This window comes from Xiphophorus maculatus, chromosome 1, assembly GCF_002775205.1.
Source record: "Xiphophorus maculatus strain JP 163 A chromosome 1, X_maculatus-5.0-male, whole genome shotgun sequence".
NCBI lineage: Eukaryota > Metazoa > Chordata > Actinopteri > Cyprinodontiformes > Poeciliidae > Xiphophorus > Xiphophorus maculatus.
Window position 1 is genome coordinate 895,724 of NC_036443.1, and position 19,988 is coordinate 915,711.

The 19,988-nt window shown below is 40.4% G+C and overlaps 1 protein-coding gene across 10 annotated transcripts in view; it reads left to right on the plus strand.

The window, feature by feature from the left end:
- The window catches only part of agrn (agrin), a 428,855-nt gene that overhangs the window by 296,123 nt on the left and 112,744 nt on the right, over positions 1-19,988 (plus strand). For all 10 annotated transcript variants that reach the window (XM_023331737.1, XM_023331766.1, XM_023331734.1 and 7 more), the window contains 3 exons: positions 1,788-2,012; positions 5,051-5,257; positions 18,297-18,518. In XM_023331737.1, coding sequence (XP_023187505.1) covers positions 1,788-2,012; positions 5,051-5,257; positions 18,297-18,518 — 654 coding nt within the window. The remainder of the gene's footprint in view (positions 1-1,787; positions 2,013-5,050; positions 5,258-18,296; positions 18,519-19,988) is intronic.

Below are 19,988 nucleotides of genomic sequence, written 5' to 3' on the forward strand. Positions count from 1 at the left end.
ACAAAGTTATCAGTTTCATGAGAGTTTATTTATTTCAGCAAATTATACAGGTTATTTTTCCTGTCATTCATGACAGCTAAAATAAGTTATCTGTCAGGGATAATTTAATAATAATAAGGTTAATGGAGTGTGGTTGGCTAGCCTGGGGTGCTGTCTTTATTCAACCAGCGAACAACTAGAGAACTACTTCCTGTCTTACTTCAAAATAAGAGTCTCAAACATAGATACGATATAATGAGCTCAATGTAATATTTGGAGCCTTCACTAATGACTTGGACTAAAATAGTAAGCAGATATAGTGCTTTGTGAAACTGACTTTAAATTGAGAAAAACCTGCAGTCTTAATATGGTGAGATTTTGTTCTATGAGATCTTATTTCATGTCTTGTTTCATGTTATTTGACCAGTAGTAAGTTAATAATCCAGAAATTTATATGTTTTCATTTTCTCGTGATACAAACATTCACTGAAACAGTCCCAGTTTGTTACAATGTAAGTTATTCAGATCTACTGATTGGATAGAGTTAAAGGTAGTGGGACACTTGCTGACAGTCCTGCTAAAAATGGAGATGGAGTACTGCCCCTTCCCCACCTATTGCTGGCCACTGCCTGTGAGCTGGCTGTGGGAATCTGCTACAGTTTGTCATTAGAAAATTGCATTTGGTTTCTGGTTATTGGCTGTGTGGATTGTTGGAAAAATTATTCTCTAAGTTCATTTAAATTGTGAGTTTATATGTTTTCATATTATTATTCTTCTGTGTTCTTTCTTTGGCCTCTTTTTTCTTTAATGGTACATTATTAACTGTTCTCTAGATGTTTGCTTGGAGATTAGAAATGCTTACTCACTTTTCTGGTTTTATCAAACTGCCTGTCATAGACGAGTCAGCTTTGTGCCTTGTAAGAGAGTCCTAGAACATCCTGTGGCAGAATTCTCTGATGAAACTATCTGTATGACTATGTGAAGAAACCCAACCCTCTTTTCCTTGTTATGATAATAAAAAGCAGCTGAGAGGTGAGAGCCGGTGGAGTTGATCCCAGACAGTGTTTGACAGCGGTTCTCCCCGTCTGGCTCTGCTCCCCTCTTCTGCAGAAAAGTGACATGTCTCTGGTTGAATCCTTGCAGGTTGGGAACAAAAATAGACCTGACATCGGGTTGGATTAAATTAAGGTAGTACTGTTTTAAAACTACAGTTGACAAGGTTGTATTTAAATTTAATTTAATTTGTTTGATTGGGGCAGTGCACATTAATCAACATTACCTTAATTCATCACGGTGTAAATATGCACAATAGCTACATTTCATCCTTTGTCCAAGTAAGAACAAAAAACTGAACACCTTGCTACACAATTCACAGGATAGGCAGCACACACTGTTCTACTAAAACACGTAAAACATCATCAACAAAAACAACCAACCGACAGAATCAGCATTAAAACAGGATGTAAGACCCTCTGCTGTAAGCTGTGGCAGACATTGTGGTAACTGCTTTGCTTTCAGCTAGTTTAGTTTCTTTTTAAAATCTGTGAAGGTCGAGCAGCGCAGTCCTGATTCTGACCAAAGAGCAGCAACATGATTTAATATTCTGATCAGTTACCATTAAAACCACTAATGAATACAATCATTTGGTTCTGAGTAGTTCTACTGGTCCATAACTAGCTGAGTCACTGTCAGTCTGCTGAGTCTGTCAGTGATGCCTTTGGGTTGGCAGCTGAAGTGTTTTGTCAGCAGTGGTGTATTGAATGACTGTTGACATGCTAACCTGTTCCTGAATGTCCCCGCCTCCACAGACCCGTGTAAAGACAGCGAGAACAGCCTGAACACCATCTGCCGAGTCCAGGCCGTCACACGCCAGCCGCAGCTCTACAGACCGCCAGAGTCATGCCGACCAGAATCCGAGCCTCTGTGCGCCAACGACGGCCACACCTACCCCAGCGAGTGCGCCATGACGGCCACCGGCGTGCAGAAGGGCATCAGCCTCAGGAAGATCCATGCCAGAGCTTGCGGAAAGTTGGGTAAGAGGAACAGCCTGAAAGAGTCAGAGTCATTAACTGGGCTTGCATATACTGTACTTATTTGGCTCATTTTTTCTTTTTCAATCTCTGTGATGGAGTGTGAATCACCTCATGATGAACAAATGTTTACTATGCCATTGTTGTAGGAGGAGAAAACAACTTTCAGCTGTGTCAAATACAGTGCTTCACAAAAGCATTCAGTTCCCCTCTGAACTTTTACACATTTCTAAAAATCCAAGCTTTCATGCCATTTCATTTGGATTTATTTGATAGAAACAAAGTAGTAAATAATTCTACATTTACAAAGCAGTGTGCATTTGTTTTCAAGCTTCTCTGAGGTAATACTTTGAGAAAACATATGTTCCTGTAATTACAGCTGCATGTTGTTTTAATAGCTATCAACATCAATTTCAAATATTATTTGGACTTAGATCTGAACTTTAACTAGGCCATTGAATGTGCTGTGATCTAAACCCCTCCATTTAATATTAATTTGACATAAATGATTGCATAGATTTTCACAGAGATGGAAATAAAAAGCCCCAGAATAAAACCTTATACTGTATTAATAAAGTTGCTTCTCATGCTAATCTACAGAGGTATTGTAGTAAAGGGTCTGAGTAGAAATGCATCTTCCTCTATTCAGATGTTAATTGTAACAGAAAAGTTTTCTTCCATCTCGTCTTTGTCTTCGTCTATCACATAAAATCAGTTTGTAACTTTCTAAGTTATTTTCCCATATCTATTGAACCTCTTGTTGTGACAGTATAGTATGAGAGACAATGTGTGACAAATTCGATCTCCTCCACCTTCTCCCAGTTCTCTCAGTGCCGACTAGAAACAACCAAACAGAACCAGTAGCTAACAGATCCTGTTGTTGAAGCGAGTACATGAGGTTGATTGATAGCGCCAAGCCCCTCCTCCTGGCTTTGATTGGTTGTTTTTGGTGAGTTTCTTCAGACAGCAGTAGCAGCTCAGAGAGAAGATGGAAGAGATCGATGTTTTCACAGAATATCTCATAACAAACTGTCAACATGGTAAAGTGTAAAAAAATCTATATTTTTCTAAAAGTTATATACTGCAGCTTTATATTTTGGTGCAGTAAAGTGACAAGCGGTGAAAGAGGTGTGCATACTTTGTCAGGCACAGTAAATCTGTCCTTCCCAAAGTTAAACTGAAGGTTGAAACTTTATGAGAAGAAGTTGATGTGTTCCCGTGGCTGATTTGGAGGTAAATTACGGTGAGGTCATGGGATCTGCGCTGTATCTCAGCTGTATCACGGGCCTCCAGTCCCGCCTGATAAAAGCCTCCAGGGCTGTTATCTTTGCTATTAGAACACGGGGTTTAAGCCTCAGTCAACAAAGAGCTGTCAGCTTTTACTGTACGCCTGATAGCCATCGGAGGAAATCCAATTTCGCCGTTGTGTTGTCGGCGCGGCCTGCGCAGGTTTACAGCCATAACGCGCGGCAACACTAATGCACTAAGACCTTATGATACCGCCAGAGACAAGAATGGATCTAAGCACAGGGCGTCCTCTGGTTCAGGCTGCACTGAAGGCTGATATCCAGATTTTGACACACTGTGCTTCCCGCTCTACCTGACAGGATGACCAGGCTGCAGGGCACATAAACCTCAGCCATTTGTGTGACCAGGTTCATGCATGTAAGCAAGTGAATGATTTATTTCCTCCAACCCCTTCCATGTTTGTGCTGCCCCGTTTTTCAAATAAAAGAATAATTCAATTTGAAACACAGATCCATGAAATCATATCCCAAAGCAAATTACAAATTGGTAACTAATGAAAATGGCCATTTTGCCTTGTAACCGTGACATTGCACATCCGCGTGGCCCTCGCACTCAGATAGAGCGGCGGCGTAATTAAATGTGGCATGACAGGCTTTTAAAGAAAAGAGGAGAAGGAATTGGATGGCTGTACAAATTTAATCCACTGATCAGGAGTGAAATAAACGTGGAAGTGTGGCGAGCGCCTCCAGAACAGAGGCCACCCTTCAAATTGGATTTTCTCACTTCAGTAGCAAATGTGCCGTGTCACATTACCACTATTCCTTCTGCTTCTCCTAATTCTTTCTGCAGATTCCTGCTAATATAATGGTCTGATTTTAATTTAAGACCCTAAAATTTTATTTTATGACTAATGGTTGGGGTTTTTGTGTCAAAGTTTTTTGGGAAACTTTATCTTCAAAGCTATAGAAGAACTTTGAGTTTAATGGTTTGGGGTGTTGGGCTGAATCATTTGTGTAGAGAGAAGTTTTTATGAAACTGAGTTAGTCAGAGAGACGGGAATACAGCATGAAAAATATTTAGTTCTCCAAACTTACCCAATTTGAAAGGTTCCATCATTTTGCTATATTCATCTTTGCTATAGATGTAATATAGCAAACTACATCTGCTATATTATGTAATTTTATCATGATTTTATGTAGAAAGCCCAGATATAATGACATTGGTATTTTCCAGAATAAAATCTTTCTTCTACTAAAAGTCATCTGGTTCTTCATAAATGTCTTTAATCAGACTCACAGAACGGTGTCGGTGTTTTTTATTTGCTGCCGGTTATAAGCAAAAATCTTTGTTTCATGTTTTTATTGTATTTCTTTGGAAGGTTTGACCTCTGCTCCTGAAAGAGAAGCGTTTCCACACCCCACTGGTGACATCAGTCTATCCTGACATGTTATTACTGTTTGGATAAAAACTGATTTATTTCCCAGCGGTCCGGCCGCTCACACTGCTGGCAACGCTTCAACACTTCCCAGCTCTAAATATATTTTTTTCTTTTTTACGTTCGTTGTCCTTTTCCTGTGCAGCGATTAGTTCGTTACGCCACTGCCAGATCCAGCCTTATCAGTGTCCGTACAGACGTATAACAAATCTGTAAAGAAAATCAACCAGAGAAGGCAGAGTGCTTCCCAGTGGTCACCGATGGGGTTGAAAACCAGAAGCATTTAGTCCAGGTCGTCCAGAAGAAGTCAGTTTGCCCTGATAGCTGTTCATTTCATCGTTTTTTCTTTTGCTTCCAGAGATGTGCAGAGAAGACTGCCTGTTCAACGCCGTGTGTGTGGTGGAGCAGAGCGGCGCCCTCTGCTCCTGTGATCCCATCGAGTGTGATGACACCTACAAGCCTCTGTGCAGCGTGGACGGGCGCACCTTCCCCAACAACTGCTGGCGCCGCAAGGCTGAGTGCCTCAGCAAGAGCCTGATCAGGACCAAGCAGCCGGGGCCCTGCGGTGAGTGGAGCCCACAGAGGGCGAACATCACTTCCTGTGTTTCTGCAACCTGTTTTCCCGTCTGAACCTTCCGGAGCTGCTTAGCTTGACAATCTCCAGAGAGTGGGGGGTTCTGTACTATAAATTAGAATATATGCATTCCCTAGAAAGTATCAGAGTGCCTTCACCTCTCATCCATCTCCCCATCCCGCCACGCTTCATTCGTTCAAACAAACCAAAATGCCACCTTCATGTTTCATTCATCCTCTTCCTTGCTCTGGTCTCCTCGTCTCTGTCTCTGTCTCTGTGTCTCGTCTAAAAGTTTTCTTTCTTGTTTCAGTGCCTCAGTCTTGTCTTTGTTGTGTGTCTGCGTGGCCGGTCCTCTGGGCCGCAGGTGGACCGCGGGGTTGACCTCATCAGGTGGACTCAGAGGGGTGAAGCCCTCCCCCTCTCTGCGTGGGGACCTAACAGCAGGGGGTCTTGTACTGTTTCCTTTTTTTCACCCTCTCTCTCTCAGTCCATCTGCCTCCATGTGTTTGTCATTAATGTCTGTTCCTCTGCTTACCCTCCTGTAAAGACGTGACCTGTGAGGTTGGAGAAGCCTTCCCTCCTCCTGCTCTCTCTCTCTCTGTGTTTCTTATTTCCTGTTGAACAAAGAAGAGCTTTTTATTTTTTCTGCTGCTGCCTGCCTAACTGCTCCTCACCTCTGACCCTCATTGCTGCATGCTGTGGTGTGCATCAGCTCCTCACCTTGCTGTTGCCATACAGAGTCCTTCTCTCCATCACCAGCAATGTGTGATAAATGCGACCAACTTACCCGATCGATGCAGAGCCCTTAGTTTTCTACCATTTGTGAACGCACCCTGCCTGTGCAAGAAATAAAAAGCAGCCACAGATGAAAATAGCCAAAACTTTAACATTTAATTGAAATCTTTAATTACTTCCAGTAGCTCTGAGGCCATAAAAATGACAACTAACCTGCTGCACTTCTACAAAAACAGAACACAGGGCAGGCTCAAGTCTGCACAGGGCAGACTTGAGCCTGCACAGGGCCTGTGCAGGCTGCTTCTTCAAACCTTTGTGGAAAAAATGGGTTCAATTTCACAAACTGAAAGAATTCCAGCAGAATCAATAGAATACTTCCTAATATTTCATATTTAACACCTTAAGAAAATTGTAGAAATTTACATAGATTTTAACACGTTGCCCCCCCCCCCCCCCCTTTTTTTTTTTTACATACAGTTGTCAGTGCAACCTTTGTATTTGCATGTTTCTGGTACACCCATAAACCTGATGCACCAGAGACATCCATTAACAGAGAGGACAAGGAAGCTGCTTCTCTCGGCTCACTGATCGTTAATTTTGCTTCAAAAAACAATCTGGTGGGACAGTTGAAAAGACTATAGTTGTGTGAATGTTGTGCTAAAAGAAGTTAGCCTAGCAGTGGAGCAATTGAAGCCTGAAATAGCATCTTAATGCCAAACATGTCGTAGCTAACGCTAATGTCAGTGTCCACATTTCTAAAGAATTACTCATTTAAGCAAGTTCCAGGAATCACTAGAAGGCTGAAATAAATATAAAAGCATTTTGCATAAATCTGATAGTGAAATAACCTAGATAACAAAAAACAATACTTATCTTTGTTGTTTTTTTATTCTATAATTTACTCAAAAAATATATATATTTTGTTATATGTTTTTTGGTTATTTAGTTTGGTGATTTGGACTTTGCTAGCTCAATCATCTTCCAGTTTCTTCTGAAAGTAAGATCAGTTGTGTTACTTCTGGGTCCAAACATGTAATAAGGTTCCTCATGTTTGTAGTGTTTATATTTCTAGCAAAGTTTCTTACAGGCTAAATGTAGTGTCATGTTCCCTTTTAACATGAGGTCACATAAATCCAAGTGAGATGAGAGACAGGTTTCCATCATTTTCTCATGTAAAGTTAGTCTTTCTGAGGAAGTTGCACTTTTATAACTAAAAAAAAGAAAGAGATTTTTTGCTTGGTGCCCTCAGGAGAAAGGACTTTACTGGAAAATCATACTTTGGAAAATCCTTAGTTTTTTAACAGCACTTTGTGAAGGATGAGTGAATTTTATTATCCCCGTCTCAACGTTGGAGTCATCACCAGGTGGATTTGAGTGAATCCAGAATATGACCGAGTTGAGAGCAACCCACAGGTCAGCAGAACTCCAGCCGTTTGCTGTAGCGGCTCTGGATGCTCTGCTGCTACACTTGAACCTGGCCTCACTGGCTTCACTCCCAGATATTTTACTGGGAGGCTGGGATGAAAATCCCCCACAAGAAGCCCAGAGCAAACTGAGCCAACATTTGCATTCTCACTCGCCGCCTCGGCAGAGCGTCTCTGGAAGATTTTAGGATCTTTTTTACTGGCTAAAATGGTTCCTGTAGCTTTTCAGGTTCAAATTGAATCGTGTGTGCGTTAGAGAATCTATGTTATTGAATTTCCTTTAAATGTGGAGTGATTTAATGAGCTTAGAGAGCTTCTGCTCTGTTTTGTGTTGTCATGTAACTCATAATAGACTAGATAATTGTTTCTGTGGATTTCTGCAGTAATATTATCTGACTAGCTCATTGTGGGTGGGGAGCAGGGTATGGAAGATGATTTGGTGGACCACTGGGGAAAAAAGAACTCTTTTTGTCAGAAGATTAAAGTCAGAATTTTGAGGAAAAAAGTCTGAATAGTTTTGTTTTCAGTGGGCCTACTTGTCTTCCACAGGGGGGATTACTTTTTTCCGTGTATATTAGTTTTATGCAGGTTATCTTTAACTAATAACATTTCTGTCATTTACCGTAAATAAAATCAAAATCTCTCAGGGAGTCAGGGTTAGGGTTAGGGTTAGGGTTAATGCTCAGCGCCATGTTTGTCTCTAAGAATTGAGTCTTTGCTTATTGTTGCGACAGCGGCGCCAGCTGATCAGGGAGCACTGCTCCATCCTCAGACAGATCAGGGCGTAGATGGAAACCAAAGTTATCTGCAGTCGTCAGGGCCGCCAACAAGAACCACTCATTTGCATTATTTGGCTGCCTGAATAAATTAAAGAGTGGAAATGGCAGCGCCGGCACATGTATGTTGTCCCCCGTTTGATTATTTCTGAAAAATGATGTTTCAATTCCACTCTACTCTCATTTGTTTAGCCACTTTCTTCCTCTCCGTTCATCCTTCCTGTATTTCTCAGCCGTCAGTGACTGCTAGTATGTTTTTTTTAATGCATTTTTATTGACATTAGCATATTTTTCAAAACGCAGTGCAACAAACGACAAAGCTCCCCTCTCTTCCTGATATGCTTTTAATTAAACATCAAACAAGGCAGACGTCGGAGCCCGCTGAGGCTGGTAGAACATTTACACAAATGATATTCATGCAAAAGTGGAGGTGAGAGCATTCTGGTGATGAACATGTGCAAACTCTCTTTTTCTTCCTTTTTGCTTATCTTCTCCCCCTAAGAAAGTAGCCTGTTAGGACTCCATTAATTTCAAACAGGGATCATGTGACAGGAAATGCAGCGCTGTATTCAGTGGGAAACGTTCCTCAGTTTCCTGTGCTGAGCTTCTGTTCTCATAATGAATGGCGGCGATAGAAGATAACGACACAATGACCTGTTTGATGGTACAATGTATGATTTCCGTTGTCCATTCATACTGTAATTTGAGCATGTGTTGGTCAGTGACATTGTTGTGTGTCGTGCATCAGGAATGACACAGAAACTCGGTTTACAGAGAGGAAAATGTCATCTCTGTTCATGCTAGACATGCTGCATACGGTGATGAATTGATAACCTTAATGAGGAAGAAAATGTTTGAATAAGAACCTCGGTGATAAAGTGTCAACAATACTCCTACATATCATTACTGAAAGCTTTATAGGAAGCATAAACACAATGTGGACACAGCAGTCACACAGTCTGACTCAAAGCACACAATGAGAAATCAAATGAATGCATTAGGATACATCTAAACTCATGTCAACATCACTATCACCTCACCATTGGATGGTAGTAAAAACACGATTTAAAGATACTTACTACATAGTTTGATTATTTAGAAAACTAATATTTATTTTAAAATTAATTATTAGCTTGACTACAATAATATTATATATTGCTATCATAACACCTTCAGGAGCTAAAAATATACAACTAGTTAAATACTCATAACAAATATCTCATTATTTATGTCATGTCATGTTGACATGACTATTAGCTAAAACATTGATGCATAGTTTTAAATAAGTAGATCAAACAAGAGAACAAATGTTTGAAACTGTTTGGCCTAAAATAAACACAGAATTGATTCAAGGCAGATTCTATTTTAGCATTAAGATCAAACGTCTATGTTCTTCTTATAAAGTAAGACAAAGACTGAAAAACTGTTGTTAGCTTGGTCATTAGCCATGTTTTCTGTAGCTAGCCTTTAGTAACAAGTTGATATTAATCCAAGTTAGCCGGACGGTTGTTAGCTGGGAGTAGGCAGTGTACGTTACCAGTAGCCATGGTAACACCTGTAGTTTGTAATAAGTAGTAAAAAAAGAAGTAGTTTAGCCGCAGTATGAGTGTCTGTCTTTTCTGATGTCTGAATATTTACCAGGCAGCCAATGGACTTTTTATTGAGGAAAAATTGTCAAGGAATTTCTCTTTACTATCGTACACAGATGACTATATGCCACATTAAGGAAAAACTAACTGTAGGTACCCTGGCTCATAATGTAAAACCAAAGGCACACCCAGGCACAGCGTTTCCAGAAGATGATATGTATCATCTCAGATCTTACAACAGTCCATGCTTAAACTCCAAACTAGAATTTCTTTGCTTCATCTGTGATCAGTTTGTCCATGAGAAAAGTGTTAAGAGTTTAGGAAAAGAAAAAGTTTGCTGCAAAAGAATCGCACATATTAAATTATCATGATCAGATAAATAATGATCTTTTTCTCTTTGTTCTCTCATCTCATTGGCTCGACTGCTGCATGTGACGGGATTGATCGATCACTCTGTCAGCTGTCAAACGGATGAAATTCTCCTCATCTGACAGAGCCGTAAATCTCTTTTCACGTGGGTGACAGCATCTAATGTCATCCTTCTCCCCGTCTGGACTCACACTCTCCAAGAGTGATGCAAGAACGGAGAGAACGTGAGCGCTGTCCTCCTCCGGAAAACAGTTTGATTGATATCTGAGGCTTTTCACTTTAGAGATGTAAACACCACATGGCATTTAGCTGATTAGCTGGTGTCCAGGCAGAGAGAAGGCGAGCTGGTGAAGGACACCGCAGGATGTGAGTCACAGAGGGACACACGGGTACCCAACTCCGGATGACGAGCTGCTCAAAGCTCTGTTTGTTGTCATCAGACCAGAATAGGACATGACACCGCTGCTTACATGTTTTATTTAGTCATTTTCTGTCTCCTTGCTTATAATTCATGCTCCTCTCAACATTTAGCTCCACCAAAAATAAAAGAGTATCATTGAGAAGTCGCTGGAAAATGTACATGGTTTTCAACAGTTTTTTTTACTGTCAATGTCTAAATTAATTACCTTTAAAAAAAACATTATTAATCCAATGGGGAAATTACGTGTTGTAGTAACTCATACAGTTTTCTTCAGTGGTTGTATATGCTGGAGGCTGTGTGCAGCAATGATCTCCTGTAGCAGTCTCTATCCATTACAGACATTTGCAGATCTTTGTCTCTATTCTCTTAATGCTGAAAAATAAAACAGTTTCTGGATTATGGTGTTTCCATTAAATAAGATATGAAATTAAAATCACGTGTAAATAAGCTTGCTCACATGGTAAGTCATTAACAATCATGACAGTTATGGATGTAAACACTTACATCAGATATATTCATAAATCAGCCATGGTGGCGCTAGTGCTCATCATCTATTAGCCAATCAGAGGAGTCGCCAGCATCTTATTCAAGCATTAGAGCGATAAGCACCGCCCACTTGGTAGTGGCTATGTATGAGGCCTTTTGTGTTTATAGAAAAACGTGGCTTTCAGAAATTGGCATGTTTCCATTAAGCAAATGTAGTCCACAAATCCTATTGTGGACTACATTTTGGATATAATACAATACAAATTCAATATAATACATAAAAATTTGATATAATAATAAAATAAGGAGCAGAGAGGAGTCTGTAGCTTCCCCAGTTAGCCATGAAAAAGTGGTGGCTGAGATTCCTGAGACTGAAGCGTCTGATGAGCACATTGATTGAAAAGAGACAGAATGAACATATAAAAGGAGTGGATTTCTTTGATGCAAATACTTTTTTCATGGCTCTTTTGTCCCTTTATGTGCAGGCAGCTTAGAGTGTGAGTTTATACAACTGCAATACAGAGAAACTCGGGCAAATACGAGCCTTCTCTTCAAATATGTCGCCTGTGGCCTCTGGAGGTTAACGGAATATCACTCGGCAGTAGACACATTGTTATTGACAAGGAGTTTGTGAGGCAGAGAAGACGGGGGAAAAAATCAGTCACCTTAGGTGTCGAGAGCAGAATATTTGATCGTTTGCATGTTTATTTGATGAGTATCTCCCCCTACATGTTTGTGATTGGACTCACAAAATACTGGTGGATTCTGGGGAAGTCGACTTGGAATGACGAGTCCTGTTGCTGCTAATCAAGTTAAGTAGAGGCAAAGCAGCGAGAGACGAAGCGACAGCAGCGAGGGACCGTCGGTCCGCTGCCGGCGCCCTGCAGGCTCAGATGGGGCAGAAACAACCTGCGTGTGGGTCAGGGCAGTTCTGATTTCTGCAGACAACTGCAAATATATTTATACTCATTTCAGATTTTTCAATATTGCAACCACAAACTTCACTCTATTTTACTGGAATGTTCACTGATGGACCAGAGAGTCAGCAGCCTTTTCTATTCAAAAAGCCACTTTTGCCCCCAATACTACAAAACCAAACTCACCTGAGTGCAAAACCACTAAATATTACCAAGTAGTTTTATTCAAGTTTAGTGTAAATGTCTTAATTCACTTGTAATAAAACTAAACTAACTTTTAAGTAGCTTTTCAGCAAGATATTCAAGTTTGTCTTAATTCCTTAATATCGATGAAAAATTACTTGTTCCACTACCAGATTATTCCACTTCTGTGTATTAATCTGCAAATCTAACTAGTGATTGTTCACCGATATTAAGGAATTATTGATAAGCTTCTACATCTTGCTGAAAAGTTGCTTGTAATTTAGTTTAATTTCAAGTGAGCTGAAATATTTGGACCAAAACCATTTGATAGGATTTTGTTTTTGCAGTAATCAATCCACACATGAAACATAAAATGTTTTATTATGAAATTAAACAACATGAAAGACAAATTTATTGTTTTTAAATTTTAAAACAAATTACAGAAGAAATCAAATTTGTAGAATGGGTAAGCCTTTTCTATAAATATGGAACATGAAGAATGATAGTGAGCATCGTTTGAAGCTAGTTACTGTTAAAAACCTGGTGTAGATATTCATAACAGATTTTAAATAAGATCTTAAGCGAAAAATTCCAAAAATGTCAATTTCTTGTTGCATTCTTATGTAAAAACATTTCCTTTGAGGTAGACCTGTGCATAGTGATTCATTTTCATAATTTTTTCTTTCATCTCTTTTATAAATAAAAGTCTAAGATGTCTGCTATGGATCTGAGTTCATCCATCTTTAAGTCTTTAAGCTTTGTAGAGCCACCTTTCACTGCGATTAAAGCTGGCAGCTTTCATGATTTTTTGTTCCATGATGTACACAACCACACAAAGTTTTGATCGTTATTCCTTGCAAAATAGCTTCAGATCAGTCAAATTAGACACAATATTTATGATAATATCAACACTCTTTCCACAGATACCGACTTGGGGTGAATTCACTCAGTCCTGTTTGGTCCGCTGGAATCAAACTCTAGTTTATTTGATCAGAGAGTCAGGTCTGTTTGGGACGTGTGAATGTGAAATCAAACTCTGATGCGGACCAAAGAACTGAACTGTAAAAATCTAGGTCTGGCTTCAGTTGAAGTGAACGTTTTTCATGTATTCTTCAGAGGTTCTTGCTGCAGCGCCCTCACAGGCGAGGAGGGGAACAGGTTTTTCAGTTAGTTTGTTTCATTTGTCACAGTGCAGTGTGGATGTGAACCACTCCAGCTGGAAATGTAACATGTTTGTAGTTTTGGTTCCCAATTGAACTGAACTAGTTACCCTGAACGTCTCAGTAGCTTCTCTGAATAGACAAGTGTGTCTTAGCAAGTTTACTGTTGGGCCATTTTCAGATGATTGATTTGTCAGATGTTCTCAGGTTAATAGATTGTTTAAACAGCTAAACTCTGCTTTAAACTTCTGCACCACTTTCATGGAACAATTTTTTTGTTTTGTTATATATTTACTTTTTTCTCATCACAGAATGATGGTCTACCACCTAAAATTTAATTAAAACCCTTTGGATTTGGTGGTCATAACATGTTAAAACCAGGAAAGTTGTGCATTAAGTTTTTTTTGTGTATTTTTTGCCCCTTATGTTCTTTCTTCCCTTCCTCCCTTTTCTTCAAAATTGACAACAAATGTCTCCTTTGTGTGCGTCATTTTGAGGGAGTCCTTTCTGAAACCCGCTGTTGATAAAATCGTCTGTTTGGATTCGACAAACAGATTTTTTTTCTCTTGCCAGCGCTGATAGACACATGTCTAGATGCAGAAATTCCCAGCTCATCTCGTTGTCCTTGCATGCTGTTTTCGCTTGTCTCCATTTTGAAGACTTGCAACGTTTTCAACTATAAAAAAACAAAAAAACACAAAGAGCCTTTGCCTTACCTCCTGCTTGTGATAAGTGTTGAGGGGTAGGCAGACAGCCTGTGGGTATGCCTTTTTACTTTATGCAAATACCTTCTTTTTTCTCTGCGCCTCCTTTCTCCAGCCGCTAATATGATACATAAATGTTTTAATACGAGGGAGGCAAAGGGAGTTGGATCAAAGCGGCACCCGTGAGGACGAGGGGAGGCTGCGCCACCATCGGGGTCCTGTGCCGCCTCGCCGTCGACTCTATCCTGCCATTTGGCTGCTGTAAAACATCACCTGGATTCCACCGACTCGCCGTCCTGCATAACACATGGAGATACTGCACACAGAAAAAAGTCCAATTAACACATGCATGAGCCGAGTGGAGATGGGAGGAAGCTCTTGCCAAAATAATGTCCTGGCGTTTCCCCCACAACACGTTATGGTGGGATTAACTACACCTGGCTGCCGCCCAGGGGGGCGGATGAAGAGGGGAGTTGTTTAGCTTTAGAAATGACAATGAGGCGCCGCTCTAGTTTTCAGGTAACACTTCAAAGCGGCAGTAACAGAATCCAAAAGTTCAATCAGAATCCAATGACTCCCGTCTGGAGGTGCAACGCCAGGAGGTAACGGGGGGCCACCGACCCAAACTAATCCCCACCAAGTCCTGAAGTGAGGTTGCGCCATTAAAAACACACCAACCTAATTAAACAGAAAGTTACACCCAAGCCAATGAAGCGTTTTGGAGTGAACCAAGGGAAGAAGAAGGAGGAGAGCTTGTGAGCAGCAGTTCTAATTGTTGCAGGCTGCCATTTCAAAGACTTTGGTTGCATCCAGTAGAGAACAAAAACAGCTTCAGGTTTCAACTGTGTCACAAGATTTTTATACTTGGAAAGATTTTTCTCCTTCTTTTACCTTTTTTCTGACTTCTTTCTTGTTTTCATCATCTCCAGATGCAGTTTGATTGTTTTTTTTCTTTCTGTCCCCAGAGGTTCATGTGATTTAAAAATAAGAAATAAAGAAAGTCTGGTTTTCGTCACGTTCCAGAGCGAGAAAAAACAGGAGCAGGAGACTCCGGCATTATCGGAGGCTGCAATTGTTTTACGACCAGCCCGTCCTTGGGAACTGGACTGGCAAACTTTATTTTGTTTTTAACGAAGGCAAGGTTGCACGGTTGAGCTCAGATCACAGGCGTTACACACACACGCCTACACACACACACACACAATCGTTGAAATGGGATCTGGAGGAATCAATTGTCTCGGAAGTGGAACCAAATTGAGCAGAGCTGAGCCGTTTTTGTATTTACGTGGCGCCGAGCTCTAAGTTGGCGTCAAGAATCAATGATGGTTTTGGACCTGCTGATCTAAACTTACTTCAAGAACCAGACCATCGCTCAGCCGCTGGCAGGAGGATCTTCCATTTCCCTCTTCCTTTTTGTTGTTTTAATATCTACACCTGCTCTCCATATCATTGGCGATCCAGAGGAACGGTTTCGCTGATATCGATTATTATCTCAAGCCGCGCCGGTTCCCCTTCATCTCTTGTTGCCTTAATCAGAGTGAAACTGGCTAATTGTCTGTGTTATCAATTGATAATTTCCCCCTTTGCCGCGGCTCCACTGAATATCTCAAAGCGGGTAAATGAATCATGAGCCTGTGAAGTCGGCCCCCTCCGATGCCATCTAATGCTATAATGGTCACAATAATGATGGAGCCATGGGTGGCGCCATTACAGCGGCCAGTTTCCATGACAGCGCCGTCATTCGTCGACCCAAATCCCAAACCAAAGTTAGAGTTGAGAGAACAGGGTTATAAGGTTTTAGCTGTGAATTTTCACCAGCTCTGGTGATCAGTAGTAAATGTATGTCTGCTTTTTTCTTCAGAATATGAATGCTGGTATGTACATTACAGATGTGTCAATTACTTAACAGATATATTAATACAGCAAGAGACAAAATTATCTTCATAGAAAGGTTACTTTGTTGAGCCCCATTCATAATCCATAATTCAAAGTGTTTCTCAGGACAGTAACATCAGGTGAACCAGTTAGAGGAGAAACACTTTGTAGTTTGACAGAAAAACAGACATTCACGTAACCAGATGGAGATTTAACGTCCAACCAAGCAGCTTTTACTGTGTAGGTGTTTTTCTGCAGTTTATAGTTGTAATTCCCTTCATTAAAGTCAAATAGGACAAAAAAAACAAACTACTAAACCAAAGATTCTTTATGAATGAAAGACAGATGCTGCTCAGCTCCAGAATCAAATTTAAGTTGAAAATATTTTGGAAAAGACTAAAACATCTAAATACCATTAAAATGTTTTGAAATAAAGGTTTGTTTTACAGAGATATGCAAATATTCTGTAGCTTAAACCCAAAACTCTCATCCTGATATTACGCACATGTAAGTCAGTGGAGGAAACTGGTGTCATCATGACAGCTGAGGGGATCATTCAGAAGTTGTTTATGCCTTTAGCAGCATTGGATTGAGAGGTAACAGATGAGCAGTTCCACCAGCTGCCACTAGTCTGCAGGAGCGGAGCATAACTAGGTGGTGCTTCGTGTAGTTAAACATTTACCTTATTTTTCGGAGTATAGGACACACCATGCTATAAGCCACAGCTAAAAAAAATTGAAAAAAAACCAAAACAACAACAACAAAAAAACAAAAAACTGGAAACGTACATATATAAGCCGCACCGGGCTATAAGCCGCTGGTATCTCCGCCGCTCTCGGTTTTCCATAAGGACCCAGCAGAGGGCTGCGTCCTTAATAAATCCAGCAGATTTATTAATAAATCCAGCAGATTTATTAAGAACGCAGCCCTGCGTCTCCAACGGCGAACCATGGATTCATTCACGCTGAGTCTACGTGCAGCGACCATCGATCTGTGCTGCCAGATCGATAGCCTTCAGCTTAAAAGCTGCATCATATGAGTTTGAAAAAATTTCTCTGTTGTGCCTGCTGCTAGCATGTGCTTGTTCTAAATGAAAATCAGCACTTTCTTCTTTGATTTCCAATTTTGACTTCCAATGATTCACTTCCTGCTAAAGAGCCCCCTGGTGGTTGAAGAAAAAGTCCGTATTTTCAGGCTATAAGCCGCATGGTTCAAAGCATGGGAAAAAAGTAGCGGCTTATAGTCCGAAAAATACGGTAGGTGTCCTGAATGGTTGCCACAGGACATTCAAAGATTTTTCAGACATGAAAGAATCAAAGAAACACTTCAGCTGTGTTTTTGATGAGGGAATAGTTCTACAACATGGTTTAAAGCTCATAAAGTTGGTTTAACGTGATATCATCCTTTAATGACATCACAAATTCTGAAAGAATGTCAAGGTAAAGAAGAGCATTAATAAAAGACATAATGGAATGTGGATATGATTAAGTCTCGTATTAATAAATCACAGTATTTTAGTTTTATATAAGCAGGTGTACAGCTGCACCACATTAACAGATTATGTTTTTTAACAAGTTGATGTTAAAAATTCAGAATCTGAACAAGAAGTGGAGCTGATCAAAGCATTGTTTTTGTTTTTTTAATTATTATTATTATTTTTAACTTCCTGCTCTCTCCTGGTGAAGTTGTGTTATATGAGCCCAGCCCACACCCACCGTGGCACCAAATCCAGCGTTGGTTTAATGAAGCTGGAGTTTGTGTGAGAGTGGCAAAGACTCTCTCTGATGTTCACATTTCGTATCTGCTTCTACCTGGGAGCTTGGCTTTCTCTTCAATTATTAACCAGTTTGGGGTTTCTTCTTCATGCCTATTTCTTTTTTCTCTCTCTCTTCCACGTTTTTCTCAGTCTCGTTTGTGAAAACTCTCTCTCTCTCTCCCCTCCTTTGCGCCACTGTTTCGGTTCGGCTAGCTTTGGCCGAAGCGTCGGCTCTCACTGCGACACAAATGGCTGCCTTTGAAGGAGCTCAGCAGGGAGCGTCAAATAATCCAGCCGTTTATATGCTCTAAAAAAAATTTTCACCGTGCGACTATTGTTAGCGGCCTGTTTCATGTGCATTGTGCTGAAGGCCATGTTTATTTCCGCTGAGTTTGGTGGACTCTTCAGAAGATTCAGGAAGTGAGGCAATGACATGAGAAAGAGTGTCACTGAGCTATATCTGTACTGCATATTCCTTTAGTCCTGTGGTCCTCCCCTCTCCTCTTATTAACACGCAATAAAACTCCATGGAGCTGAACTTTAACCTATTACTCACCTTTCTCCAACCTCCTCTCTTTGCCTTTTACGTTCTCCACCTTCTAACTCTGACCTTTCTTGGCCCTCTGGGCCTTCAGATCTCAACGCTCCGAGTCCCTGTTTGACGAAGACATGCACACACGGTGCCATGTGTGTGGTGAAGAACGACGAGCCGGTCTGTGAGTGCACCGAGGCCTGTACCCTGACCTCCGACCCCGTCTGTGGGTCTGACGGCCAGAGCTACCGAAGCCCTTGCGAGATGCGAGCGATGGGTTGCACTCTGCAGAAGGACATCCGGATCCAGCACAAAGGACCGTGTGGTGAGTCAAAACACTGCAGAGCACACATAAAGGTCAAAGGTCACGCCTAAGCAGATGTTAATTTAGTTTCAACCCAAACTTCACCCCAGCATTCAATTTTTAATGTTTTTATTAGCAAAGTGTTTTAGTGCATTAAATACAGTGTGTGGGTGGAGCTTACTCACAGCATATGTGTGTGTGTGTGTGTGTGTGTGTGGGTGTGTGTGTGGGCGTGTGTGTGTGTGTGTGTGTGCGTGCGTGCGTGCGTGCGTGCGTGTGTGTGTGGCGGGGTGCGTGTACATGAATGTGCTTTAAAATGGGTTTCTTCCCTGTTGTTAACATTATTGTCATGGCAACTCAGCACCACAGCCTGTTAAATGACAGACGGGGAGTGAGCGTGACATTTTCTGTAATAAACAATTTTCACAACAAGTGTACATGTAGTCAGTGGAAAAGCTCAGCAAAAGGACAACCCTGGTATCTGTTTGACTGATCATGTAGACAAATACAGGCTAAATTTAACACGTTGAGTTTAGGTTTGTTCACTGACTCATTTCAAATCCAACACATGAAAGATGATCTTGTGGAAGGAATCATTTTTCACATAAGGTTATACAGATTTGAGTAACACTTTATTTGACGGGTTGTGAATAAGACTGACATGACACCGTCATAAACATGACATAACACTTGTCATGAACATGAGTAAGTCTTCATGAAAATTTATTTGTTATAAAAGTATTACTGATTAAACTTTAGCTTTAATAACATAAAGCTACATCATTTTTAACGTTTAATCAGTAATACTTTTATAACAAATCAAATCATGATTTTTTTGATTAATGTCAAGTTGTCATAACAAAGACATTTTGAATAATGTCAACTTTGTATTAAAAATGTCATGATTTACTGAATGACATTTTATGACAACAGTCATAAATATTCATAAAGACTCTTTCATGTTCATGACAGGTGTTATGTCATGTTTATGACAGTGTCATGTCAGTCTTATTCACACCCCGTCAAATAAAGTGTTACCCAGATTTGTTTTAGGATTATTGAGCAATGTTGTTTTAACATAAATAAACTGAATTAGCTTCATCATTATCATTGGGTAACAAGCCAATAGATTAATCTGTTTACTGCAGTAAAAAAATTTAGTAAACTTTTTCTTATTAAAAATGTTTCATTCTTAGAGTTTGCTGAACTCTGCTAACTAAGCTGGAACAGTTTGATTCAGCAGAATTGGTGTGAAAATGTGAAAAAGCATCTCATCCGTGATGCTGTGGTCCGGTTCCTCTCCTAAAAGCAATGGGATCTTTGAAAGCTTCCTGCTGTCAGAGCGGTCTCGGTCTGCTTCACATTCAAACCATAGAGTTCAGTTCAGCAGAACCGAAACCAGGTTTTTAATCACCAGAATTACCAGAGTTCACTCGTTTGGTCCAATCAGAGTCCGATTACACATTCACACCTCCACCAATCAAACCAGAC